The 27,363-nt window shown below is 45.9% G+C and overlaps 1 protein-coding gene across 5 annotated transcripts in view; it reads right to left on the reverse strand.

The window, feature by feature from the left end:
* Positions 1 to 27,363, reverse strand: part of SRGAP3 (SLIT-ROBO Rho GTPase activating protein 3) — a 253,404-nt gene that overhangs the window by 70,053 nt on the left and 155,988 nt on the right. For all 5 annotated transcript variants that reach the window (XM_029916799.1, XM_029916797.1, XM_029916796.1 and 2 more), the window contains exons 4-7: positions 20,640 to 20,702; positions 7,070 to 7,255; positions 2,335 to 2,463; positions 779 to 1,000 (exon numbers count right to left, since the gene is read on the reverse strand). In XM_029916799.1, coding sequence (XP_029772659.1) covers positions 779 to 1,000; positions 2,335 to 2,463; positions 7,070 to 7,255; positions 20,640 to 20,702 — 600 coding nt within the window. The remainder of the gene's footprint in view (positions 1 to 778; positions 1,001 to 2,334; positions 2,464 to 7,069; positions 7,256 to 20,639; positions 20,703 to 27,363) is intronic.

The raw sequence follows: 27,363 nt of genomic DNA on the forward strand, positions 1-27,363 counted from the left end.
TAAAGGAAATCTGTGATTTACTATTTACCACTAACTAGCCAACTAAAATCTCGAAGTCACCTGTGGTAGCCATGAGGCCAGGATTTTCAGGTCCAGATGATGGGCCAAAAGGCTGGATGCAATGGCTGAGGGATGGGCCAGAAGCTGTGGGGAGACCCTGTAGAAGGCCCCTCTTTTGCAAATGAAGAAAATGGGGAGGGATGAAAAGGAACAACTCAAGGAGCTATTTGCATAAGAGACTTTGTATAGTTTGAATAACCAGTGTGCTGCTGTGAGGCCAGGAAAAGTACCTCCCCCACTTTTTTATTTATTTATTCCAGAACATGATTCTGAGGATCTGAGTGGCACAAAACCCAAGGGAGCAGAGTTGGTGGTAAGCCTCCCATATGGGCAGTGCCCAGGCATGGCTGCCGCCAGAGCGGCTGCGGTGAGGCCGGGCCTCCTGTGATCTGAGGCCATCGAGGGAAGACCGGAGACGCTAGTGTGACGATCTCGGTGACTCCCTTGGGGTCTGGACATAACTGGGAAAAACGTTAAGGGGAGCTAAGGTCCTACCATTCTGCAGGTGAGGCATGTGAGCCAACAGAGTTAGGGTATCAGTGGGAAACCCCCCACTTGGGGGAAGCCTCTGGACCAAGAACATGACCTGAGGCCTCTGACATCAATGCCATGCATGCAGAAGGGGGGCTGACACTCCCCTCCCTCCCCCCCCAGTTGTGCAAGCACTTGGGGAAGAGGTGGAAGCCGCCTCAGGTGTGGGCTCCTGGGAGAGGCCTACCTCATCCCCCATGTGGGGCTGGAACTCAAACTTGAGTGGAGGACAGAAGACCTGGTTGCACATGTCCATGACAGTGTGCTTGTCGCTTCGGGAGTCCAGGTTGTCCACTGCATTCTCGATAACATCCAACCCCTCGTGGCGAGAGGTCTCTAGGTTGTACTCAGCTGAGAGGTAGGTCCGGAAGGTGCGGGCCAGGCTGGCATGAAAGCCCAAGTCACAGCACTTGGAGAGAGGCACAGGACAGAAAGGTGTGGGCTGTCACATGGAGGTGGGGCCACTGGCATTCCTGTCCCCATCACGGTGACTTACCATTACCTCCCATTCCACACTCAAATCTTTCATTGTGGAAGCCCTTGTGTACTTTGAAATCTCCCCAAAGCCCTTAGTGGGAGCTGGAAATTGGGAGTTAGGCACTAGAGAACTTCTCTAATGCCCCAAATTCATCACATTCCTTCTCATCTCTATGCCTTCACACATGCATTCCCTCTGCTTGGCATAGTGCCTAAATATTCTTCCTTCAGGTTTCAGTTTAGAGGTCATTTCCTCCAGGAAGTCCTCCTTGATGCACTCCCCACTCAGAGTTTATATCACAGCTCCCTCCTCTGGAGGTGTCCTTCCACCTCCCTCACTGTGACACCTGTCACTTGGCTTTGCAGTTGCCTATTAATGTGTTAGGGTTATGTATTTAAAGCCTCATGAGGACAGACCCACGGGCTCTTGTCCACTGTGGTGCTTCAAGGCCTAGAGCTAGTAGGTGCTCGATAAAAATGTGGTAGGTAAATGAAGACAGGAGAGGGCTGGAAAGAGTGGAAAGCTGTGAGAAAGAAGAGAGCTCTGGCCTGGGGCATGGGAAGCCACAGGTAGGGCTGGGCAGCTCCCTCTCCTGGGGATGGTGGCAATGGGTCCCTACTGCAGCCATGGAAAAGTGGTGACCCTGTGACTCCCTGACAGGACACAACAGACCCAGAGGAAAAGGATCCATCCACCAGTATGGAACCTTCCCTGAGCGTCTGCAGGCCCTTTCTGCGTGGGATGGGCAACACACAAGAAGCAGCCTCAGCTCCAACAAAGATGACACAGAATCTCTCCGTGATGCCATTCAGGATGTTCTCTCTCCAAGCCTGGCGGTCCCCCCAGTGTGACCTACACATCTGGTACTCAGGAGTCAGGGTTCCATTCTGCTTTTGCTTAAACTGCCTGATTTCCCTCATGATAATATCCCCTAAACATATCTATACCACCCTGGGAAACTCTCCAGACCGTGAACTGTGTACGATCACCCCGTACCTCTATACCCTGCAAAGGGCCCGGCGCCGAGGAGGGGACTTGGGAAGTGCAGGTGGAATATAAGACTGCCTGACCCAACCACATAGGGGCTGCCAGAGGCCCACTCCCACCCATGGAAGTAGAAACCATGAGCTGAGACTCATTCCCCAGGCCCCAACATCTACTGCCCTTCCCCTCTGTCCAGGCTCACGGGACATGCATATCAGCTAAAGACAAGGGCCAGCCCAGGTGTGGGGTCCTGTTCAGTCCCAGCCTCCCCAGGTGCTCACGTCGATTAGGTCAGAGACGTCATGGATGTAGTATTTGCTGATAGCTGCATTGGTGGCCGCCAGATTCAACAAGTAGTCGTTCCGGGCCTTTGTGCATTTTAGCTTGTTCTCAGAATACTTTGCCTGCCTCTGCAAGAAAAGAGACGAGGTAAGAGCTAAGGCCTCAACCTGGCTCTCATCCCTCTTTGGAACCCTCTTCCTTCAGGCTCCTCTGCCCTTCCTTTAAGAGGCCAAGTTCACTTCTGCCTCGAGGCCTTCAGGCTTGTTCCCTCTGCCTGGAAAGCCATCCTTCCAAGTCCCTGTGTGGTCTGCTCCTTCCACCCTTCAGGTCCTTCCCCAAAGTCAAAAGGTCAGAGCAGACTCAGGACAACCTTGTCTGAAATGAGTCTTCAGCATCGGCGATACCCCTTCTCCATTCTCCTCCCCAGCTCTATTTCTTTCATGTACTTTTATCTTTGTTCAATTTTTAGTGATAATTTTAATTTCTATTTAGTTTTTTAAAAGACTATATTTTTAGAGCAGTTTTAGGTTCACAGCAAAAATTGAGAGGGCACATTAGTTCCAACTGATAAACCTACAGTGACACATCATGATCACCCAAAGTCTATGGTTGACATTAGGGCTCACTCCTGGTATTTTACATTCTATGGGTTTGGGCAAATGTACAACAATATGTACAACAATACATCCATCATGATAATATCAGACTGAGTAGTTTCCCTGCCCTGTGAATACTCTGTGCTCACTCTGTTCATTTCCTCCCTGCCACCTGACCCCTGGCAACCACTCATCTTTCTCCTGTCTCCATGGTTTTTCTAAAAAGTCATATAGTTGGCCTCATACAGTATGTGACCTTTTCAGATTGACTTCTTTCACTTAGTAATATGCATTCTCAGACTGACTTAGTAATATGCATGTCTTCTCAGGGCTTGCTAGCTCATTTTTTCTTAGCACTGAAAAACATTCCATTGTCTGGGTGTACCATGGTTTGCTTATCCATTCACTTGCTGAAGGACATCTTGGTGGCCCTATTTTTCTTCATAACCATTCTTTATGACCTGAAATTATATTTTCTACCACTTTGCTTACTTGCTGGGTTTTGGTATCCCCCACTAGAAAGTAAGCCCTATGAAGGCAGGGATTTGATTTGACCTCATCATCACTGGGCCTGCAGCACCCAGAACTGTCTCTGCACAAAGTAGGCAGTAAGCACTTTTCACTGGTCGTCTGGACTGGAATGGTGAGAGAGGCAGCTAGAAGTGCCAGTGTTGGATGGCCTCCCTGGGAAGCTGCTTCTGTCCTGGGCAAGCCTGGGCAGGATGAGGTGAAGAGAAAGTGGGTTGGAGAATTGTCTCTTTAACCCTTTCAGACAATAAGTCCTGTTCTGGGTAGAAAAACAGCATCCCTTAAAAAAAGAAAACACAGGGTTTCCTCTTTCACCTAGGCACTCTTAAATCTTCCATATTCTAGGCAAAACTATGCAAGTGGCCCAAGGGACCACTGATGGATGAATGGATAAAGAAAATGTGGTAAAGGTGCACTTGGGTGGCTCAATCTGTTAAACGTGTGACTCTTGATATTGACTTTTGATATTAGCTCCAGTCATGATCTCATGATCAGGAGATCAATCCCTGTTTTGGGCTCTGCACTGAGCACTGAGAATGGAATGTGCCTGGGATTCTCTCTCTCTCTTTCTCTCTCTCACCTCTCTCTCTCTCTCTCTCCCTCTCTCTCTGCTCCTCTCCCACTCATGTTCCCTCTCTCTCAAAATAAATAAACATTTTTTTAAAAAGAAGAAGATATGATATATATATATATATATATATATATATATATATATATATATACAATGGAATATTATTCAACCATAAAAATAATGAAATCTTGCCACTTGCAAAAACATGAATGGATCTAGAGGGTATAATGCTAAGTGAAAATAAGTCAGGGGAGGTGGGTAGGAAGAGGGTGAAAGAGGTGAAGGGGACTAAGAAGGGGATTTAAAAAGGTTTTCTCACTCTAGAGCGAGTTCTCCTAGCTACTGAGTAGGGGTGCTTCCATGTCAACCTCTAACTTCTCTTCATAGATCCCCTCTGACCTTTCTCCTGGGTCCACTTATTCTGGGAAGCAAATTTCTCCTGGTAGTTACACTCCTGTACCAGCCATGCACCCAACCCCTCACAGAGAGTTTTGAGACTCTTCACCCATTTCCAGGGTGATCCCCAAACCACTTTCAGCCCTTCATGGATTGATAAAATTTTATACCTGGAAAGGATAGTAAAGGTATCATAGTTTAATTCACCCACTTTATAGGTGAGAAAATAAAAACTGAAAGAAGTGACTTGGGGGCACCTGGGTGGCTGTTGGTAGGACATGCCACTCTTAATGTCAGGGTTGTGAGTTCAAGCCCCATGGTGGGTGTGGAGATTACTTTAAAAAAAAAAAAGTGGCTTGTCCAACAACCAAATGGCTAATTAGCATATGACTCTGAACTAAACTTAGTCTCCAGACCTACCAGCTGGTGGTCTCTCTCCCCTTCTATTTACGCCCACCCCCCCCCATTTGTAGTTCTGTAATTCCCTGCCTGCTTGTCTTTTATTGATTGGTTGATTGATTGATTGTATGTTCACAGTATTGTATAATAACCACCACTATCGAAATTTAGAATATCAACCCAAAAGAAGTCCTATACCCATTAGCAGTCACTCTCAATTCTCCTCTGCCCCAGCTTCTGGTAACCAATAATCAACTTTCTGTGTCTACATATTTGTCTAGTCTGAACATTTCATGTACACAGAGTCATACAATATTGCAGCTGGTTTCTTCCACTCAGCATACTGTTTTCAAGGGACATCCATGTTGTAGTATGTATCAGCACTTTGCTCCTTGTCATGGCTGAATAATATTCCACTACATGGCTAAACCACAATTTATTCATCCATTCGCCAATTGATGGGCTTTTGGATTGTCTCTACCTTTTGGCTACAATGAATAATGCTGCTATGAACATTCATGTGCAGGTTTTTGTGTGGATATATGTTTTCATTTCTCTTGAGTAGATGCCTAGGGTAGAATTGTTGAGTCATATGGTAACTTTATGTTTAACCTTTCGAGGCACTGACAAATTGTTTTCCACAGTGGCTGAACCATTTTACGTTCCCTCCAGCAATGTATAAGGTTTCCAATTTCTCTGCAACCTCACTAACACTTGTTATTATCTGCCTTTTTTATTTTAGCCATGCTAGTGGGTATGAAATGGTTTTGATTAGTATTTCCTTAATGACTTGATGCTAAGAATCTTTTCATGTGTTTACTGGCCAGTCATGTAAGTTCTTAAGAGAAATATCTATTCAAATCCTTTACCCATATTTAAATTGGGTCTCTATTTAATTATTGGGGAGTATACTTTGCTTTGCTTCTGGGAATTACTCTGGAATCTTATTTTATTTGCCTATGGTCACTCTTCCAGCTCACCGAGGCCCTGGTGAATTTTGTTTCCACTCAATCTCAAATCATTTTAAGAACTGTAGGATCACATAATCATAGAATTAGATTCATAGAAGCCCAAATAAACATCTGGTATGATGCTTGGGACATAGAAAAAACTCAGGAAATATTTGCTAGTTGTATGAAATAAACAAATACAGAGAATTCAACAAGAAAATCAGAGCTTTTATGAAGAAAGAAATCTTAGAAGTGACCTAACCTAGGATGACAAAAAAAGCATGTACACCAACCTTCTAAATTCCCTGGCCATGGCAGACATCATTAATCGATCACAGCTCAGTTTTTAACTGATGCCTGGATGCCTACAGGGGGCTTCACAATCTTTAACACAGAGCTCTGGGCAGGCGTTACTAATCAATCAGAGTGGACATGATAGAGAAGAGTCATTTACCATCACTGCCAGATTTTTAAACTGAGGCCCAGGGGTATCTGGGGTGGCTCACTCAGTTAAGTGTCTGACTTCAGCTCAGGTCATGGTCTTGTGGTTTGTGGGTTCAGGCCTGCATCAGGCTCTGTGCTGACAACTCAATCCAAAGAGCCTGCTTTGGATTCTGTGTCTCTCTCTCTCTCTCTCTCTCTGCCCCTCCCCCACTTGTGCTCTGTCTCTTTTTTAAAAATAAATAAACATTTAACTAAGGCTCGGAGAAGTACTATAAATATGGCATTTTCAAAACCCAGCCTGTCTGACTCCAACACCAGCAGGCCTTCCACCGTGCCCCACTGAAGCCCTTTTCCAGCTCCCACACACAGTAATTCTAAACTCCCCATCTTTAGCTTGCCAGCGGTATTTTGGAATGGGTTCTTCATTGGGTTCCCCAGGTGCTGCTTGGTAACCCAGTGCTGTTTTCTCTTTTTGGGACATACTCAACCCCAACTAGCCCTCCAGCCACCAAAACTGCCTCCTGAGCAAGCCCCTACCCTGACAAATGCTTGGTGACTCCTGCCCATCCAAGAATGTGCTTGCTGCACCTGAGTCTCAGTTTGGCTCCCTTGTCAGCTGAGTGCTCCCCCTGTCTGTAGGTCATGGCACCAGGCCAGGCCTGACAAGGGCTAGGGAGGCATGGCCAGCCCTGCCTCCTTCACCACACTGGCCTCCAGGAGAGCATGGCAGGTGGCGTGATTCTAAACCCCCCTCCCCGCCCCGTACAGATGGGGGAAGGATGAGGCTGTCAGCAGGGAGTGTGCCTCTGCTTTCTGCCCTGCCCTCAAGTTCTCCTGGGCCCTCACTCACCTTCTCCTTCATCTTCTCAATTTTCTTCACAGAGCTGCGGCGCTGGGGCCGGTCCTCGTGCCGGAGCAGGTTCATGCTGAGGTCGCCCGACTTGTTGAATTGCTTCTCCTCCTGCTTCTCGGCCTCCTTCAGCTTGCTTTCTGCACTGATGCTCTCTGCGTGGTACATGTGGTAGGTTTTCATGACCTGGGGACACACGAGAGCAGGAAATCAGCAGTACGCATGGCTAGGCATGTGGTCCCAGTGCTCCCGGTCCCAGTCAAGTTCTGCATGCCAGTAAGCTGTGCCCTGCCCTCTTCCCACCACACACTTGGGCTCCCAGCAGTTCTTTACTTTCGCACAAATTTGGGGAATGCTAAATGCCATCATCATCATTACCAACATTATCAAGTCCTTAATGAATTCCAGGAATGGACTAGTAAAGAAAAAATTTAAAGGGCACCCGGGTGGCTTAGTCATTTAAGTGTCCGACTTCATCTCAGGTCATGATCTCAGGGTTTTTGGGTTCAAGCCCCGCGTTGGGCTCTATGCTGACAGCTCAGAGACTGGAGCCTGCTTCAGATTCTGTGTCTCCTTCTGTCTCTCTGCCCCTCCCTTGGTTGTGCTCTGTCTCTCTCTGTCTCTCTCTCTCTCTCTCAAAAGTAAATAAATAAACATTTTTTAAAAAAAGGAAATTTAAAAGCCCTCAAGAATTTGGAGGTCTCAAAGGTGATATGACAAACCTGGTGCTCCCCTACCGCCCTCTCTGGCCCTGCCAGCCATGACTCTTGTCCCTCACTCCTTCCCTCCCCCCAGTGTCACTGGGGAAAGCCTCTCCTCAGGGACTCATCTAACGCCCATGGGAACATGCAAATTGTCTTCTCAGCTGTTTCCTTATTAGCCTGCAAATGGTTCTGTCCCCAAAAGGAATATCACTGGATAACTTAATTGCTATTCCATATGCTTTCTGAAATAAACTCATCCTTGGCTATACAATGAATTCCCACAAAGCAAACTGCACTTTGCTCTTCTACTTTCACGGCAGAAGTTACATATTGTTATAGCAAGGGAATTTTGAGACAGAAGAAATCCTAGACATCCTCTAATCCAACCACCAAATTTTACAAATAGGGAAACTGAGGCCTCAAAGGGCAAAGTGGCTTATCCAAGACTGAACAGTATTATCAGTGTCATCCCCAAACTTTGCATCTGTGTGGTCAACACTATGATCAAGCTACAGAATGCTTCCCTAACACCACAAAGACCCCTACTCCCCTTTTGTGGTAGATCCCTCCCGCTCCCCCTCCCCCAGGCCCAGACAATCACTGATTCTCTTTCTGTCACTGTAGATGGGTTTTGTGTGTTCTACAACTTAATATACATGGAGCCAACACAAACAAATTCTTTGGGTTCCACTTGCTTTTGCTCAGCATAAATTTTTTGAGATTCTCTCATGTTGTATCAGTTCTTTGTCATTGCTGAGTAGTATTATTACATGGTACAGGTCTTTCACTATTTGTATATTTATTCATATGTTAATAGTTACCTGGGTTGTTCACAGTTTTGGTCTATTATGAATAAAGCTGCTAAAAATGTTCATGTACAATTCTTTGTGTGGATATATGTTTTCATTTCTCTCAGGTAAATATCTAGGAGTAGAATGGAGGGTCATATAGGAAGCATACATTTAGCCAAATTAGAATTGTGGTCTCTTTACCTAAACGTCCATTAAGGGGTGAATGGTATACACACACACACACACACACACACACACACACACACACTGGAGTATTACTCAGCAATCAAAAAGAATGAAATCTTGCCATTTGTAACTACGTGGATAGATCTAGAGGGTATTATGCTAAGCGAAATTAGTCATAGAAAGACAAATATCATAACTTCACTCATAAGAAAACTTTAAGATACAATACAGATGAATATAAGGGAAGCAAAAATAGTAATAAAAACAGGGAGGGGGACAAAACATAAGAGACTCTTAAATATGGAGAACAAACAGAAGGTTGCTGGAGGGGCTGTGGGAGGGGGGATGGGCAAAATGGGTGAGGGGCATTAAGGAATCTACTTCCGAAATAATTGTTGCACTATATGCTAACTTATGTAAATTTAAAAAATAAATTATTAAAATTAATTAACTTAAAAAAGAATTCTGTTCTCCTTCCTTTCATCCACCACTCTTTCTACCACATCATAGTGTTTTCATAATGTGTTACCATTTTCTCAGCAGGTGTGAAGAGGTTTAGCAGCCTTAGAGCAAACTGGGCAGTCCCATATCAACAGGACTCCATCTCCCAGTTGCACCTTTCCTTTATGATCATCTTTCTGTGCTAAGAAACACAAGAACTTTCTGGAATCCACAGCTCCTGAGCTTTGCTTGTTCTCTTCTCCTGTCATTTGGATAATTACAGCAGCAAAGAGAGCAGAGACTTCTACCTGGGGATGGGATACACTCCTACCTGATGGGCCCTTTAAGTCAGGGAACTTGTAACAAATTCTTGGTCAACATTATAATCTTATTCCTTCTCATCTGAAGTCCTATGAAGTGAGTTCATTAGATGAAGAATTCCTCTCTGACTCTTACCATTAAGTCACAGCACTGATCTGTGGCCCAGAAAATCCTCTTTGCCATTGGCCAGGAGTTAATGTGGGAAGCATCTGCTATAGAACATGGTAGGCATTGTAGAGCATTATCTCCAATACAAATGTCTGGTGCAAATAAATGTCTTGATGGTGCCTCTTACCAGCTGTGTGACCTTGGGCAAGTCAAGGAGCCTCTCTGGCCTCTGCTTCCTCATTGTAACATGGGGATAACCACACACCTACCTCATAGATTATTATGAATACTAAGTGAGTTAATGTAGGTCAAGTGCTGAGAACAACACCTGCCACACAGTAAGAGCCACATAGACATTAGGTGCTACCACCATCACCATCATCATCACCTTTGATTTGGGATGAGGGTTTGAGAACCTTGAATTTACTCACTTAAGTTCAGGAAAATGCTTACAAACTCTAAAGAACATTATTGAACAAAATTTTATTCTTTTTTTTTTTTTTAAGTTTATTTACTTTTGAAAGAGAGAGAGCAAGCAGAGGAGGGGGGTAGAGAGAGAGAATCCCAAGCAGGGCTCCGTGCTGTCAGCACAGAGCCCAACACAGGGTTTGAACTCACGAACCGTGAGGTCATGACCTGAGCCAAAATCAAGAGTCAGATGCTCAACTGACTGAACCACTAAGGCGCCCTGCAAAATTTTATTCTATACCATGTTTCTCTCTTCTTCTTTCATCTTGAAAACCTCCCCAAATGTCAAAACAATAAATGAATAAAAATGCAATCAACTTTTCTTTATTGGTCTTGGTGGAAAGACCTCTTCCGTGCATTCCATCCATCTGCTTTTTTTCGAATTGCCCTAAAGCCTCTAGAGATGCTATTCTCACTGATTTCATCCACTCCTTATGCCAGTTCCACTAAACTTATTTCCAAACTCAGTGGACCAGAAAATGTGCCAGATTGATGTGTTCTCGACATCTAGTGGCCAAAAGGAATGACTGCAGGCTTCTAGAAAACCAAAAGCAATTGCCTATTGTTCCACCATCTTTATGCCACAGCTCTGGCTCCAGGAACGTCATACATATAGGACTTGGGAATGCCTGCTGAAGTCTGTCTCCTAGGGCCCTGCTTTTCCATTCTCAAAGCTTTTTTCTATTCCTCTGCAGTCATGGGCACCACTGGTGTCTTCGCTTTTCTACCATCCTGCTGGTGCTGTTCATTTCTGGACTTACCCCCTTCTGGGTTCAATGATTCTTGCAGAAGCCACTTTTTCTGTTTCAGCTGCTGAGGTCTGCTTATCTCACCACTAATCTATCATCTGTGTTGAGTAGTTCAGAGGAAGAGAGAGCATGTTTCTATTTGCAATTAGATCTTCCTGTCCAATCATCCATGCATCCATCCATCTATTCACTCAAGGTCAGCATCCCAGCTGGGTGTTCTCAGCCTCCCACATTTCACTTTGCCTAGTTTTCTACTAGAACCACAGAGCGCTTTTCCTGTTCTGCAATAAGCCAAACTTTGCAGTACCGTCTCTGAGCTGAGCTGCAAAAATGCCATGCTTGGAGAATACAGCCCAACAACCCTGGGACCAAACTCTCTGGATTCAATCGATAATTCTCAATCCTAAGACTAACAGTGAACTTGATTGCCCAGGGTGACTTATGTCACATAGCTGCCACAGAAGACTTTTACCTGGGGACCTCTCGGAAACGAGTCTAACTACATCCAGAATCCTCTAGATGTTCCCTTTATTTAATTACCTGAAATATGGGTTTTAGCATGAAATGTCCTTAGCTCAATAGCCTGGAACAGTCTGCTCAATGTTGCCAGTCCAGGATGTGTTAATTAATATTTAAAATTATCAGTTACTTCAGGGTTTGCAAATCTCTTTTTTTTATTATCCCCAAGCAGCATTTCAATGAATCTTTACCCCAATCCTGGCAGGCAGTATGATGACAATAATGGTGACAGGAACTAACATTTATTGAGCAGTTACTACATGCCTGGCCTTGTTCTAAGCACTGTACATATATATATATAACTTCTCTTATTTCCCACAAAAACCCTAGGAGGTAGATACCATATATCTCTGCTCTATGGATGCAGAAACCACAAAATAGGGATGAAAGGGTCCTCTCCCCTGCAGGGTCTCAGGACACCTGGTTTTGAGACTCAACCCCAACTAGATGGGTGACCTGACAGAGGCTTGTCCTCTCTGCGCCACCTGGTGGAGCCCAGGGAGTGGATAGGAAAATGCTCTGTAAGTTGTAACTGTAAAGTGACTGGTCGACAGCTCCGGTGTTGGGGCTGGGAAGGGAACAGAGGTGGATGTAGGCATTCAGCTGAGGCCGAGGCATTGAGAGCGGGTCTTCAACTTGGCACCTCTGAAGGACCCCTCAGAGGCACTCACCTGGCTTAATGGGACGTTCATGTTCCAACCCTCTAGACCTGATCAGGGAAGCCCCATGGAACAAGCAAGTCTAGCAGAGGCTGAGAAGGATCCTGTAAGGGCATGTAAATTGAGACCATTGTTCTTGGACACAGATCAGTTTCATATATTTTCAAAAGGCTCTCCAGAAATTTTGGTGTATTAGCCCATCATTGAAAGAAACTGAGGCTCAGGAATGGCAAGTGGATTGTACAAAGTCACACAGTGGCCAAATAGCTAGGACTTCTGAGCTGTGTCTAGTAATCACGCTGCCTTTTGCTGTATACACTTTGCCTTCTGCATCTTCCCAACTCCTCAGATCATGAAAACAAGAAAGTATTATATGCACAGTCCTTCAGACTCTCGCTTAAATGCAAAAGAAACCAGGGGGAATATGGAAGTTGACAGCATCAATTAAGGGACATGCTCGGGCAGGAGAAGAATCAGTTGTTGGACAACAGATACTCAACAATGTGCATTTCCTCCTCCCCACAGGCAGGATCATCTCTGAGTCACCCAAGAGCTGTGTATGGGTGAAATTCTGGGCCAATGCATGCCAAAGATGTCTCTGAAGGATAAGCAAAGTTCCCAAATTTCAGTATGACTGCCCATACACGCTCTGTGGCCGGTGTTCCCCGAACAACTTGCTATTGCTATCTTACTCATTTGCATGTCTATACATAGTCTCACTACAACTAGAGTGAAAAGTCCAGAGGGCCAGGACCTTGTTCAGAAGCATATTCCCTGTACTAAAGCAGAGACTGGTATGCAGCAAGTATCAGCATATATTTGCATTAATGAATTAATGACACTTGGCTGGCTGGCTGAGTATATGGGTGGAAAGATGGACAGATAGGGAAATGGTTAAATGGATAGAATGGTGGGTGGGTAAATGGGTAGATGGGTGGGTGGGTGGATGGAAGGAACAGAGGAAGATGGGAGAATAAAATGGAGGAGGTATAGTTCTACTGGCTTTGACCTAGTGAATATATTTGAAGGTAGGAAGACAGCTACACCTTAATCATTAAATATTTACTGAACAGCTCATTAGGTACTATACTAGGACATATTATAGTGTGGAAGAAAGGGTCTCCACCATCAAAGAATACCCACTTTGGTAGGGACATGGACAAGTTCACAAGCAATTATCACATGGTGTAACAAGTGCTGTGATGAGGGAAATGCAGGGTAATAAAGGATGGCTTTTTGGAGGAAGCAACATCTAAACTGAGCCTTGAAGGAAGAGTAGCTGTTACCTGGGTGAACTGGGCAGGAGCTCAGGTGGATTATTCCAGAAAAAGGGAGCATTGTGAGTGCTAAGCCCAGAAAGAGCAGGAGTCAAACAGGTTTAAGGAGCAGCTTACAGGTAGAAGCATATCAGGTGTTTGAGTACTAGCCAATGGAGTCACCTCCTTATACTCCTCCAGATACTCCCCTTCGGTGGACATCTGTTGTTTTTCTCTGCCTCGTTTTCTTCTGGAACAGCTTCCTGATTTTCTTTGAGGAAATCCCCAAAATTCCCCTCCAGCATTCTCAGTCCCACTAGTTCATGGGAAACTGACACCACCTTCCAATCAAGGGGTGGGCACGAGACTCAGGCCTGGCCAGTAGTAAACATTATGTTAACCTGACCACAGTGAGTGGAGTCCCAAGAGTCCAGCCAGGTCAATCAGAGACAGCCGGGGCGGCGGGGGCGGGGGGGGGGGGGGGCAGGGGTTGCTTGAAATGCTGGGAAGGGCAAATTAATTTTCCACCAGGATATACTGAACTGATAGAAACTGAGCTTGCAGTAGGGGTCCATCTTTGTCACCACCCCTGGGAGAAGCCTGCCTGATCGTGAAGACATCACAGAGGAAAGCAAAATCAAAACAGGGAGGGGATGGATGGATAGATGGATGAACCGATGGAAGGAAAGAGGAAAGGAGGAGAGGGAGATAGAGAGGAAGGAGGAAAAGTGAGGGAGGAAAGAGGATAAAATGGAGGAGGTGCGGTCTCTTGCCTTCACTCTGGTGAGTCTATTGAAGGTGTGAAGAGAACAGCTACACCTCAATCATTCCGTATCTGCTGAGCAGTTTATGATATGCCAGTTACCATTCAAGGTGCAGGCAATAATACCACTACGTGGAAAACAGACAGGTGTGGTGCCTCAAAGAATACACACCCTACTTGGGAGACAAGTGTGTGAGCCTCTGAGATTCAATACAATGATTCTTCACTTTGCTAGTTTGTGTGGATTCCTGTCCCTAGCTATTGAATGAGTCCCTGATAGCCTCCCCACTACCCACTCAGTCCTGGTCCCTACCGGCCCACCTTAGCGCCCAACTCACAACCAGACAATACTAACTTACCGAGGGGGGGAATGTTTCTCCCACACCCCAGCTTCTGCCTCACTGCTGCCTTCAGGGCTGCCCCCTGGCCTCCCTCCAGCCCAGGGAAGTACAGCGTCCTTCAGATCCAAACCAAATGGCATCCCTTCTCTGTGACCTTCTTGATGCCCAGCTGGGCTTCATCTCCGCACCCCCCCCCCCCCATGTCTATACCCCCACAAGGACATTTGTTGCATGGTGTAACAACATCCCATGTTCTGAACACAGTGGAGGATCACTACATGCATGTTGAGCAACTGAACGAATGTCTTGGCGAGAGAGCTGGGAGAGATGAGGAGATGGTCTGGAGGGAAACCTCATCCCCCTGTTCTTCTTTAGAACACTTCCCTCCCTAGATGAACCTGGGCCACACCTGGCCAGCAGGCTGTGATGGTCTGGCAGAGCCTGCCTTGCCCTGAGTTGGAGACATGCTCTCGTCTCCCACAGAGAGTCATGTGGCATGATGATAAAAGCTGGAGAGGAGACTCAGAGCTCCTTGAGTTTCGTGCCTTCATACCACAGATGGGAGAAACCAAGGGCCAGCGCCCAGCTAACCTGCGCCAGGTTGGTGCTTCCCAAAGTGTGAGATGGGAACCACCTGCCTAGGCAGGATGGGTTTTTTTTTTAGGCGTTACAGGTGTGTGGTTGACCCTTTCAGTTCTCCCAGAATCCTTCTGATTCTAACACGAGGGGAAACTCCCGTTCAGTGCTCATATGTCTGATGCCTCTGCTACTGCTTCGCCGCAGGCACCAGCAAGAAGAAGACTGTTGTATCTTCATCTAGCTTATGGAACCCTTCCATTTCCACCACATTGTTTTTCATTCACTATTGTGAATTATCATAACCTTCCAAAGAAGATGCAGATAGGACTTTATATATATTTACATAAACAACTGAATGTACTTATTTAAGTAGCTTTGCGGGGTAGACTAGGAGCAGGCTCTGCCACTCCCCAGCTAGGTGACCCTGGGCTGGACACCTGACCTCTTTGTGCCTCAGATCCCTCATCTCTAAATTGGGGTGATAGGGGTGCCTGGCTGGCTAGGTCGTTTGGGCACCCAACTCTTTTTTTTTTCCTTTTTTATTCTTTTTTAATTTATTTTTGAAAGACAGAGAGAGACAGCTCGAGCAGAGGATGGTCAGAGAGAGAGGGAGACACAGAATCTGAAGACAGGCCCCAGGCTCTGAGCTGTCAGCACAGAGCCCAACACGGGGCTCAAACCCACGAACCGTGAGATCATGACCTAAGCTGAAGCCTGACGCTTAACCGACTGAGCCACCCAGGTGGACACCCAACTCTTGATTTCAGCTCAGGTCATGATCTCATGGTTTGTTGGTTTGGGCCCCACATTGGGCTCCATGATGACAGGGCAGAGTTGGCTATGGATCATCTCTCCCTCTCATTCTCCCTCTCTCTATGCTCCTTCTCTCTCTCTCTTTCTCAAAAATAAACAAACTTAAAATAAAAAAAGAAAATGGGGTGGTAATACTATCACCTACCTCAAATGAGTTACAGTGAGAATGAAATGAATTAAGAAATGCAAAGCATTTAGCCCAGGACCCAGGACATGGCAAGCATCACATGAGAGTGGAGAATAATTATTAGGGTTGTGAAATAATCTCCAAAATATAACCACAAAAGCAAGATGCAGAACTGTAAGTCCAGTTGTTACCACTTGTGTAAAAACAGGGGTGTGCAGGACACGTCCATACGTGCCTGCTCACTGACGAACCAAACATCCCTGCGGGAGGATGCTGCTGACTAGAAACAAGTAGTCCGGGTCGTATGGAGTGAGGGGACTCGGCAATAGAGACATACTTCTCATTATGGAATTTGTTATACTGCTTAATCATTGCTTTTTACGGATTAAGCCACTATCTATTTCTAAATTTAAATATTCAACATTTTAAAATGTTTATTTTTGAGAAGAGAAAGAGAGAGAGAGAGAGAGAGAGAGAGAGAGAGAGAGAGCGATTGGGGGGGTAAGAGAGAGAGGGAGACACAGAATCTGAAGCAGGCTCCAGGCTCTGAGCTGTCAGCACAGAGCCCCACGTGGGCCTCGAACCCACGAACCATGATCCTGACCTGAGCTGAGGTCAGATGCTTCAACGACTGAGCCATCCAGGCGCCCCATTAAATATTCAACAATCTTTTAAAAGGGAAAGTCTCTGTGGCTGGAGTATGCAGGATGCATAATGGAGAGCAAGCCTCGGGGATAGGAGAGTGGTCAGCTGATGATTGAGCTTTTTCAGGAAAAACATTCTTAGGTCTCTGGCTGACCCCATGACAAGGGGAGATGGAGGAGAGAGGAAAGAGGCAGAAGCATACAAGAAAAATATTTATGCCCCATTCTTTCATAAAATACACAATTTAGCAATAGTGTTTGCCAGGCGCTGCACTATGCACTCACTCTTCTCAGAACAATCCAGAGATGGGGAGGTAACATCCCCATAGTCTAGAGGAGGGCTGAGGCCCAGAAGGTTTGACAACTGACAGGCCCTGAACCCGGGCCATGCTGACTCTAAAACCTGGACCCGTCCTGATACACAAGGTTGCTTTTCCACTAATAAATTAGGATACTGAGATTTTTTTAAGTGAGTCAATTTAAAGAAAAATATTAAATAAGGCAGAAAAGGCCCAATGACATGACAGAACCATGGCAGTCACACCTGAATGACAACAGATGTGGAGATGTCGTTCCTGGAAGACTCACTGTGAGCCTGGGAAGGAGCTGAAGCCAGAGACCAGGTTGCTGGGCTCCCAGTCTCAGACTCTCTCCACCTCCTGCGGCCCTGAGGGTGGGCATCAGAAAGGAGATGCCCTTGTAACAATTTGCCTGGGGGCCCAGAGTTGCTTTCATATCCCTGAGCCCAGTGCAAAATCAAATCAAAGCCTTCACAAGTGAAAGTAGAGTCCATTCCTTACTCCAATTAGTATCCACCTGTCACCAGCTGTGGCTGGGTGTCGATGGTCCACATCAGCCTGAACCAAGTCCCAGGCTCCCCCTGAAGACCCGCCTGGGAGAGCCCAGAGCACAGTGACCTGCCACAAAGTGGGGGCCATATGGGGGATGCTACAGTATTTGTCACTTCAAAACACGACAGATATGTTTCATGATCTAGGACTATATTGAAAATCTGAACATATTTTTAGCTAACTAATGAAAACAGTGGTTTTTCATTGTCGTTTGTTTTGTTTTTGCCTCTTCAGGACGGATTGGCACAGAGGCCCACCCTCTCAACTTCTGCCCTTTTCTCCAACATATGATGACCGAGAGATAAATTATGTCAGGCTGACAGATGGAGGTTTAGGGAAAAATAGGTGAGGTGAGATAGGGGGTGTGTATGTACACGTGTGTGTGCACGTGTGTGCTCACACAAGCACGCGTGCTTGCATATATGCTGGCATGTTTTAGAGGGAGGGCACCTCAAGGTGATGAAGACTGGGAAGAAGGAAGACTTTTTGAGTGAGTGAATGAATGAATGAATGAATGAACAACGAACAAATGAAGGAATGAACTAAATGCCAGGCCTGCAGTTTCCTCCACACCCTGGTTTCAAATGGAAACAAGCCTTTCCCCTAAAGTGGGTGATGGATGGCCTTTAGCATTTATCTATGTCATCACTGTGCCCAGTATTACTCCCTTACCACGTCACTCCTCTAGAAAACATTAAGAGAACTACAGTGAGGCTTACTGGAGCATCTTTTCTACATCATTTGCTCCTCGGTCACTGCTGTCATGACTCTGGGCCTGGGAGAGGAGGGGAAGTTGTGTAACCAGGCATGGTAACTAAAAGTGCTGAAAAGACATTCCTAATAATGAAGCATGGGATCTGGGGTCCACAGTGCCCTTAGCAGCTGGGCGGCTGAAGTGGGCTGTTTGCAAAGATGGCCACGATGGCCCCCCCCTTGGCCACAGGCATGCCTCTTTGCATTGTGACTTAGCAAGTAACTCCTGCCAAAAGGTGATGTTCACTCTTCCATGCCTCACCTATGGACTTGGCTGTATGACGTGCTTTGGCCAATAGCATATTTGCAAGTATGACACGAGCTAAGGCTTGAAAAGTGCTGGCACACTGGGGGGTGTTTCCCACTTTGGGCCCTTTTTTTAAACTGGCCAGAAATCCATAGCCCCATCAGTGGCCCTGGTTGAACTCAGCCCAAATTGCCAACCTACAAAATCATGAGTTACTGAGTTTTGACATCATTTGTTATGTAGCCACTGAAAACTGCTACCAAGGCCTTAAGCAAGACACTCCTTTGTGACTCCGCTTCTTTATCTATAGAACATGCTAATTAAATAATACATATAAAGTACCTAAGACAGTGTGACATACAACCCAGGCACGCACTAAATGGCCACAGCTGTTACTATCCTTGTTTTGACAATAAAGAAAATTACGTCCAAGACGTTAATGGACCTGGCCAAGCTGGTAGATGGTGCAGCAAGGCTTCAAACCCAGATCTGACTAACACTGATTTGGTCTGCGGCATCCGATACGGCCACGCCTGCTGAGAATTCCCTTTCTCCTGCCTTCTCCCCCTCTGCTTCCCTAGCCTACCCCTGCAGAGGCACCAAGCTCAAAACTCACCCTTGATCACAGCAGCCCACCTGGATCAACCCTTTTCTGAATCTCCAGTTTCTCTTGCATGCGCACACTCTCCATATTGTTTCTTCACTCAGTAAATGTATATTGATCACCTATTATGTATGTGCACTGCCACGGGCTCTGGGCATGCTGTGGAGAGCAGGGCCTAGCCCCCACAGGGTTCTTGGCCTGGGCGCCTCCCCCTCGGAGTCCAGCACACACCACACTCTGTCTCAGACTTTACATACCTGGTCTCCCTCAACTCCCACAGGGTCTGCAAGAAGTAGGTGTTAATATTTCTATTCAACAAATGAATCTGAACTCAGGACTCTGGCTTCATGGTTGTGCTTTAAACTATGAGTTGATTCTCCCCAACAACGCCCAGCTGACTCAATTATGTTTTCTCAAGCAGCAATTCTTCCTGTACCCTAAGTGAAGACCCAGCTAAAAACTGTCCAGAGCTCAGGTTTTGCTCCTTTAATTTGAAATAATTGAAATGTGAATTTCAACTCTTACAGATTGATCTCTAGGAACTCTCATCCCCATTTTACTGAGTGGGAGACTGAGGCCTAGAGAACTGAATGCCTTGCCCAAAGTCCCTTAGCTGGTTTGAGTCTGAGGCAGGACTTCCAACCTGAGGTCCAGGCTCTTGGGTAAAAGTTCTCGGCCCCTGAGGAGGTCACTACTTGCTGGTCACATAGGGTGTGTAGAAAGATAACAACGTCAAAAAGAGGGGTCGTCTCACAACCTGCTATTCTTTCCCTTCCTTAGATATAATTTCAGCAGCAGAATCCCCACTTTTAATGAGAAACACTATAAGGAACCCTGATATACTCAAAATACAACAGTTTTAATTTGTCCTGACTGTACTTAGCAGTGAAGGGTCTGGAGCTCCATCTGCTGGGGCTACCTTCCCTTGTTCCCCCAGGTTACCCCTGGGGCTCACCACATTCTTCCATAAAGAAGCCCAGGGGCCCACAAGGCACAATCTGTAAACTCCTGCATCATAACCTGGTGTGCCTCCACTACCCATTCACGGACTTGGATTCCAATACCCATTCAAGTCCAGTTAGATCTCACCTCCACATCAGTAGCAAGGTCAGTTCTGGGCCAAGTTATAATGTTCTAAAATCAATCCTTGGAAATGACAAGCCATGCTCACCCCCTTCACCTCATGTGATCCTCAGAACAGCGCTCCATTTTGCAGATGAGAATACGAAACCCGGATGAGCTGCATACCTAACCATCATCAGTAGGGAGCAGGTGTCAACTTCAGCCCATTGCCCCTGACTCCAAACCCACATTCCTGTCTGAGGAGTTTTTATGTCCATGCTGTCCGCACTATGACCTTGAGTATTCTGCTTTCATAGGTAACACAATCCCACAGCAGGCAGGTCATGCAAGCCTCTTGGGAACTTATACAAAAAAAATGCCCAGGGCCCCAGCCCAGGTATATAGAACCCGAAGCCAGGGTTGCAAACCATTACATCCCACCATGATGCCCAGTCACTTGGGCACAAGACAGAGCAAAAATGGCCACAGTCATCCCAGGTGTCTGGTTTAGACTCCCTTTGGTTCCTGGTACTTAAGAGAGAGAACCCAATCCCAAACAGCAGCAGAGCCTGAGCAGGACTTACTGTGTAAAGCTCATTGGTGACCTTCAGGAGCTCCTCATGCATCTGCAGGCCAATCTCCTTGCTCTGGAATATGGAAGAACAAACATCAGAGGGAGAGAAGGTCACTGGTTGCATTGACCAATTTCCTTTTCAACACAGAAAGGGCAAGACTACTTAAGATGGGGTGGGAACGGGTACAGAAATCAACATAAACCTCATTGATCTAGACTGGAACTCTTCAACTTGTGTCCATGAAACAAATCCAGAGAGGGGCCCCTTACAAAAGGAATTCTCTGGTCAAATATGTTGAATAACCTTATACCTCCCTGCAACGGTGATTTACAAAGACATCATCATATTAAAGATTCTGATAAGCCCACAGCCAATCAATCTGTTCATCTTTCTTTAATTCTATGGGTCCTAAGCTGATGTGACCAGAGTATGTGTCCCTTGCTCAGTACTCATTAGCATCTCATAAGAGTTGGGTTCCACAGAACACAGTCTGAGAAATAATGATCTAGGATCTCAATTCATCACGAACAGTACAGGTTAACAGACTGGAGCAGAAGGCAGGAGATAAGGTTGTTGCCTCCACTGCATCACTGACGGGCCGTGTGGCCTTAGAGCCTACTTGCCGCATCTACTAAATAAACTAGCACATTATAAAGCTTGCTCTGGGGATCACTGCTGAGTGCTACAGTAAAAAAGGAAGGGGCAGAGGCTCCTGTAAGCAAATATATTTGGGAAAAGCTAGTTGAACAAAGAGACTGGTTTTCTTACTGCAGGACTTTTCAGAGGCTTTCACACCCTCATATGATGGGTTTTCTAAGGAGCATGATAGTATGCAGTTTAGATGACCTCAATCTTTTTTCCATGACGTGACTTACACATTTAGTATACTGAGAGTTATAATTCAAAATATAATTCAAAAATCATCTCCAGGCCTCACCCAGCCTGAAGAGTTTAGGATTCTCTGTTACTTAAGGTATTATTATTATTGTTAATACTTTCCCTGTTTGCCTGGAACTACCATATGAAGTTTCGAGCCCTGAAACAAGGAACACAAGGAACAACAAGTGTTGGTGAGGACGTGGAGACAAAGGAACCCTCATGCACTATTGGTGAGAATGAATGCAAACTGGTGCAGCCACTGTGGAAAGCAGTATGAAGGCTCCTCAAAAAATTAAAAATAGAAATACCATATGATTCAGTAATTCCACTACTGGGTATTTATCCAAAAAAAATGAATACTAATTCTAAAAGATATATGCACCCTCATGTTTATTGCTGCATTATTTACAATAGCCAAGATAAAGAAGCAGCCCAAGCACCTGTCAATAAATAAACATATATATATATGTAATATACAATGGAATATTATTCAGCCAATGGAATACTATTCAGAATATCTTGCCATTTGCAACAATATGGATGGACCTAGAGGGTATAATGTTAAATTAAATAGGCCATTCAGAGAAAGACAAATACCATATGATTTCACTCATACGTGGAATTTAAGACACAAAACAAAAAAAGACAAACCCCCAAAATGGACTCTTTAATACAGGGAACAAATTGGTGGTTGCCAGAGGAGAGAGGGTGGGAGGATGGGTGAAGTAGGTGAGGAGGTACAGGACACCAGGGTGGCTCAGTCAGTTAAGTGGTTAAGCATCTGACTTCAGCTCGGGTCATGACCTCATGGTTCGTGGGTTCGAGCCCCACATCAGGCTCTGTGCGGACAGCTCAGAGCCTGAAGCCTGCTTCAGATTTTGTGTCTCCATCTATCTCTCTCTGCCCCTCCTCCCTTCACACTCTGTCTCTCTTTCTCAAAAATAAATTTAAAAAATTTTTTAAAGAAACAGGCGAAGGGGATTAGGAGTACACTTATTGGGATGTCCACTAATGTACAGAATTGTTGAATCATTATTTTGTACACTTGGAACTAATATAACACTGTATGTTAATTATACTTGAATTTTAAAAAAAGAGAGAAAACGGGACTCCTGATCTCTGCTGCCTGAGAGCTGAGTCATCTTGCTCCCCCCTTTCAGCTCCCTCAGCTCAAGCATGACCAGCAGCAGATGGGCAGACACAAGCCTTCCTCCCTTCCCCGCTTAGGTCAGGAGCCCCCGCACTCAGCAGTGGCAGAGGAAGGCTCAGGATCAGACATGATGACTTCCTAGGCTCCTTCTCCTAGTCTTTCTCTCAGCTTCTGGTACTGCAATTGCCAGAAATCGCCTGTCTGAAGGTAGCCCTTGCCTGCACAAGATCTCTTAAAAGATAGCAAAAGCTTTGGACAATTCAGAGATCTGGTCAGACTTCCCCGCAGCACTGATGGCTAAGGATAGGGGACCCCGTCCAAAACCATAGCAGTGCCTGAGCAGACCTCCTGTGCAGAGTTCATAGGGGAACCTTCAGTTGCATCTCGTGCATTTGCAGTGGTGCTCAATGAACCCAACCAACTCATCTCCTTCTATTCGTGATTCTCGCAAGGAAGTGGTCAGCCTGTGCCTCAGTTTCCCCTGTGGCCCTTTCCCCTGACTTTTGCCCCACTGCTGACTCTGGACTCCCTGACACTCTCCAGTAGCCTCCTCTCACTCACAGTGGTCAGTCTCTCTGACACTCAAGACCCAGTTTCTTATGTATTTATTTTTATGATCTAACTTTTATGACAGGTAATATATGCACATGGTTAAAGAAACTCTAACAGCCAGCAAGGTAAAAAATAAAAAGTCTCCCAGGATCCCAGAACCTCACCCGGAGGCAAGTGCTATTAGAAGTTTCTTTGGGGGGCACCTGGGTGGCTCAGTCAGTTAAGCATCTGACTTCGGCTCAGGTCATGATCTTGCAATGCTTGGGTTCAAGCCCTGCATCTAGCTTTGTGCTGACAGCTCAGAGGCTGGAGCCTGCTTCGGATTCTGTGTCTCCCTCTCTCTCTGTGCCTCCCCGCACCCCTCTCTGTCTCTCTCTTGCAAAAATAAATAAACATTAAAAAATTTTTAATAAGTCTCTTTTGAGGGGCACCTGGGTGTTGGTTAAACATCCAACTCTTGATTTTGGCTCAGATCATGATCCCAGGGTTATGGGATTAGGCCGTGCATTGGGCTCTATGCTGAGTGTGAAGCCTGCTTTAGATTCCAGATTCTCCTTCTCTTTCCCTCTGCTCCTCTCCCCTGCTTGCACCCTCTATCCAAAATAATAATTAAAAAATAAAGTTTCTTTTGATACCCTCCTGAAACACTACAAATAAACAAACATACATTTGGATAGTGTATATTCTTTTTTTTTTAACACAAATGGAAGTATTCTATATACATCTTCTTCATCTTGCTTTTTTCCACCCAACAATATTTGAGATTTCTCCTTTGGAGCCATGCAGCTCCTGCATCCTCCTTTTTTTAAATAACTGCTTGGGGTTCCATATACCAGATATGTCATAATTAATTAACTCCATAGCAATGGATATTTAGGTTGTCTCCAGTCACCTTTAGTATTTCAGACAACGATGTGGTGAGCATCCTTGTACCCTGTCACTGTGCACACAAGCAGAGACCCCTGTCAGATAAATTCCAGGAAGCAGCTCTGCCAGGAGAGTCTGCCTCTAAAACCCCCTCCAGCCTTGCTTTCTCAGGCCCGGCCTCAGCCTGCTCCACACACACTCCTGACTCCACCTTCCTCTCCTCAGAGACCCGCAGCCATGTTACCATTTCTGTAGTAGTCCTCTCTCCTTGGCTCTGTCCTGAAGTACCTTGAGCGCAAGCTCAAAGACCTACAGCTTCAGCTGTAGCAGAACAACACGGTTTTAATGTCCCTTCATCATATCAAGCTCAAATTATCCAAAATCAAACCTGAAATTTCTGCCATCCCCTTGAGTTTGGTCAAGGGGATAAGATCTTCCCAAGCATGGCAGTGGGAAACCTTGGAGTTATTCTTTTTTAATGTTTATTTATTTTGAGGTAGAAAGAAAGTGCATGCATAAACATGCACAAGCAAGGGAGGGTCCGAGAAAGAAAGAATCTCAAGCAGGGATCAAACTCATGAACCATGAGATCATGACCTGAGCTGAAATCAAGAGTCAGATGCTTAACCAGGTGAGCAACCCAGGTACCCCTGGAGTAGTTTTTGGGGGGAAAAATTTGTTCCTTCCCCTTCAATACAATCTGTCACTGTGTCCTGTCTTCAAACTGCTCAATTTTATTCTCTGTAGCAGATAAGGCTGACTCCCTCCTCAGCATACATCCCCAACATCCTTTCTGCTTCCTAAAAGAGCCATGAATTTGGCTCTTTATCGATTCCTCCAGCTGAGTTCTTCCAGGAAAGCTGACTCTGGATTCTGGTATGTACATTAGCCCAGGGATGAACATGTGACTTAACTGGATAGAAGAGAAGGACTAAGATGGTTGAGGGAAGGTTATAGCTTTTCTACTTAGGGCTCCAGCTGCTACCAGCAGGCATTTTAGGACCAGAAGAGGAAGAAACCTTGGGTAGCAGAACGAAAGAAACTTGGCTTCTTCATGACTTCCTGCGAAATTAGTTCAACTGAACCCAGAGCCTGCCTCCCAGTGAACTTCCACTTCTGGGACTTTGCTGGTTAAGCCACTTTAAACTATGGTTTTCTTTTACTTGCAGTCAAAGGCATCCTAAGGATCTAGGGACACTAGTTCCAGAATAAGCACATCATCACTACAGGACCCAGATTTCTAAAGCTGTGCCTTAACTAAGCCCCTAACTCCTGTCCCCAGTTCTGCATGCCTGTGCCAGTGTAACTTTGTATTTTATTCCCTCCAGAGCCTCCTCAGCAAAATCAAGACCCAGCTTTTCAGCTTAACTTATGAGGCTCTATATAATTAGCACAGGTCTGGTTCCCCACTAGAGAGAGCTGAATTTTGGAGCCAGGGACCAGGATTGAAGGCGGGGCTTTAAACCATTTAACCTCTGGGCATCTCAGCTTTCCCATGTGTAAAATGAGCACCCGTTTCTGTCCTTCTTGGCACTTATTAAGGGATCTTGCTTGCTTGTTTACACGTTAATTCATTTACCATTTGTTTCCCCCACTTGAATGTAAGCTGCATGAGCACAAAGAGATTTTCTGTCTGCTGGTCGAGGCTCAGATATCCCAGCTGCTTGGAGGGCTAGCAGCAGACAGCCCCCAGCCAGGAGCATTCTTCAGAGATGGCCTCAGTAGACAATGTGACATCCCTTCCAAGGCCTGAAAGGTGTCTGTCGGAAGACAAATGCATGGTGGGCACAGAGGTCTGCCTCTCCCTTCTCAATTGGGACAGCTCTGAAGGGCTGCTCCATCTCTAGAACTTCCCATAGAGCTGTCCACGCCTTCTAGCAAGGCTGCCTTCAGCATGACCTCTCCCTTCCCATCCCTCCCAAGGTGTGGACCCCAAGAACGCTCCCTCACCATTTTGCTGGTGAGCTAAATTCAGCTGTCTCAAAGTCAACCTCTTGGATTTCCCAATCTGCAACACCTTGCTTTCCCACTCCTATGTCCCTGCAAGTCCACAGAGCCTGTCACATGGTGGGTGCTGTTTAAATATTTTCTTGAATGCATCTATGAATGAATGAAGTAAAAGTTCCTCTGGCCTTAGGGTTTTTACCTGTAAATGATGTCATGAGTGTCACAGAGTCCCTGTGAGGATACAAAGAGATGACACTTTTGGTAGCACCCAGCACCCTGCGAGGCATAGATGAAGAGCTCGGGAAATAATAGTACAGACTGAGTCGACACCCACTGGATGCCAGAGACAAGGCTAGCAAGTTGCTCAGAAAAAGAACGTAAAGTTGAATTTTTAATTAGCTTTTCTCTTAAGAATCTCCCAGTTTGGTAGAGTCAAGGGTTAAGAAAATAAATAATTCTAAGGCAGGAGGCAGAAAGGGCCATAAAGAGTGAAAAATGAAGTGATATGGGATGAAGTGATGGAGACAATGGGGGGGAGTACCACCAGAGCCGCCTCCCTTGGCATGAAAGCCAGAGACGGCACTCTAGGCAGGGGGCACAGTCTGAGCAAGGGCAGGAGACTGGGGACAGGGAAAAGCGTGGTGTGCAAAGAGAGGAACACAGCAACGGAACTGCAGATGATAAGCTTGAAATGGAGGCTGGGCCAGATCACTGAGAGTGGAACTGGGAGCCACAGAAGGTTCCTGAGTGGGAGAGAGTGGTGACCAGAGAACTGTGCTTCAGGAATATGAGGACACAGGTGCACGGAGGGTGGGTTGCATGGGGAGGGCTGGAGGACTGGCTCAGGTGTTTTCTTAGCGAGACAGTAAGCCTCCAGAAGGAAGGTGCTGGGGGTCTCTGCTCGTCTCCCTCTCAGCTCCAAGCACTGTGCTGGCCACAGAGCCAGAGCTCGGCCAAGAGTTACTGAGCTGCACAGAACTCAAAGACATTTTATTTTGTTAGGGTTGGGAAGGGAAATATTCTCAACTACAGTTCCAGAAATGACTGAATGAGGAACCCAAACCAAACATTCCATAAGGAACTGAAGGCCAAAATACTGATAATGTCTAACAGACCATCACACCCAGCCCTTGGGGACTCAAGTGGCAATGAATTTGTACTCATTCACATTTCTAGCATGACTTTCATGCCTGCAGAGGTTGGGGGGTGGCAGGCTGCTTCATGCACGGGAAGTGTGTGCACCGTAGAGAAAAATTAAACCTGGTCCACAAGGGGCCAACCGCAGCAGCTACTGGCTCCTTGGAGTTGAAAGGGCAGAGCCCTGTCTCTCTGACCCAA

The sequence above is a fragment of the Suricata suricatta genome, chromosome 12 (assembly GCF_006229205.1).
Source record: "Suricata suricatta isolate VVHF042 chromosome 12, meerkat_22Aug2017_6uvM2_HiC, whole genome shotgun sequence".
Lineage (NCBI taxonomy): Eukaryota > Metazoa > Chordata > Mammalia > Carnivora > Herpestidae > Suricata > Suricata suricatta.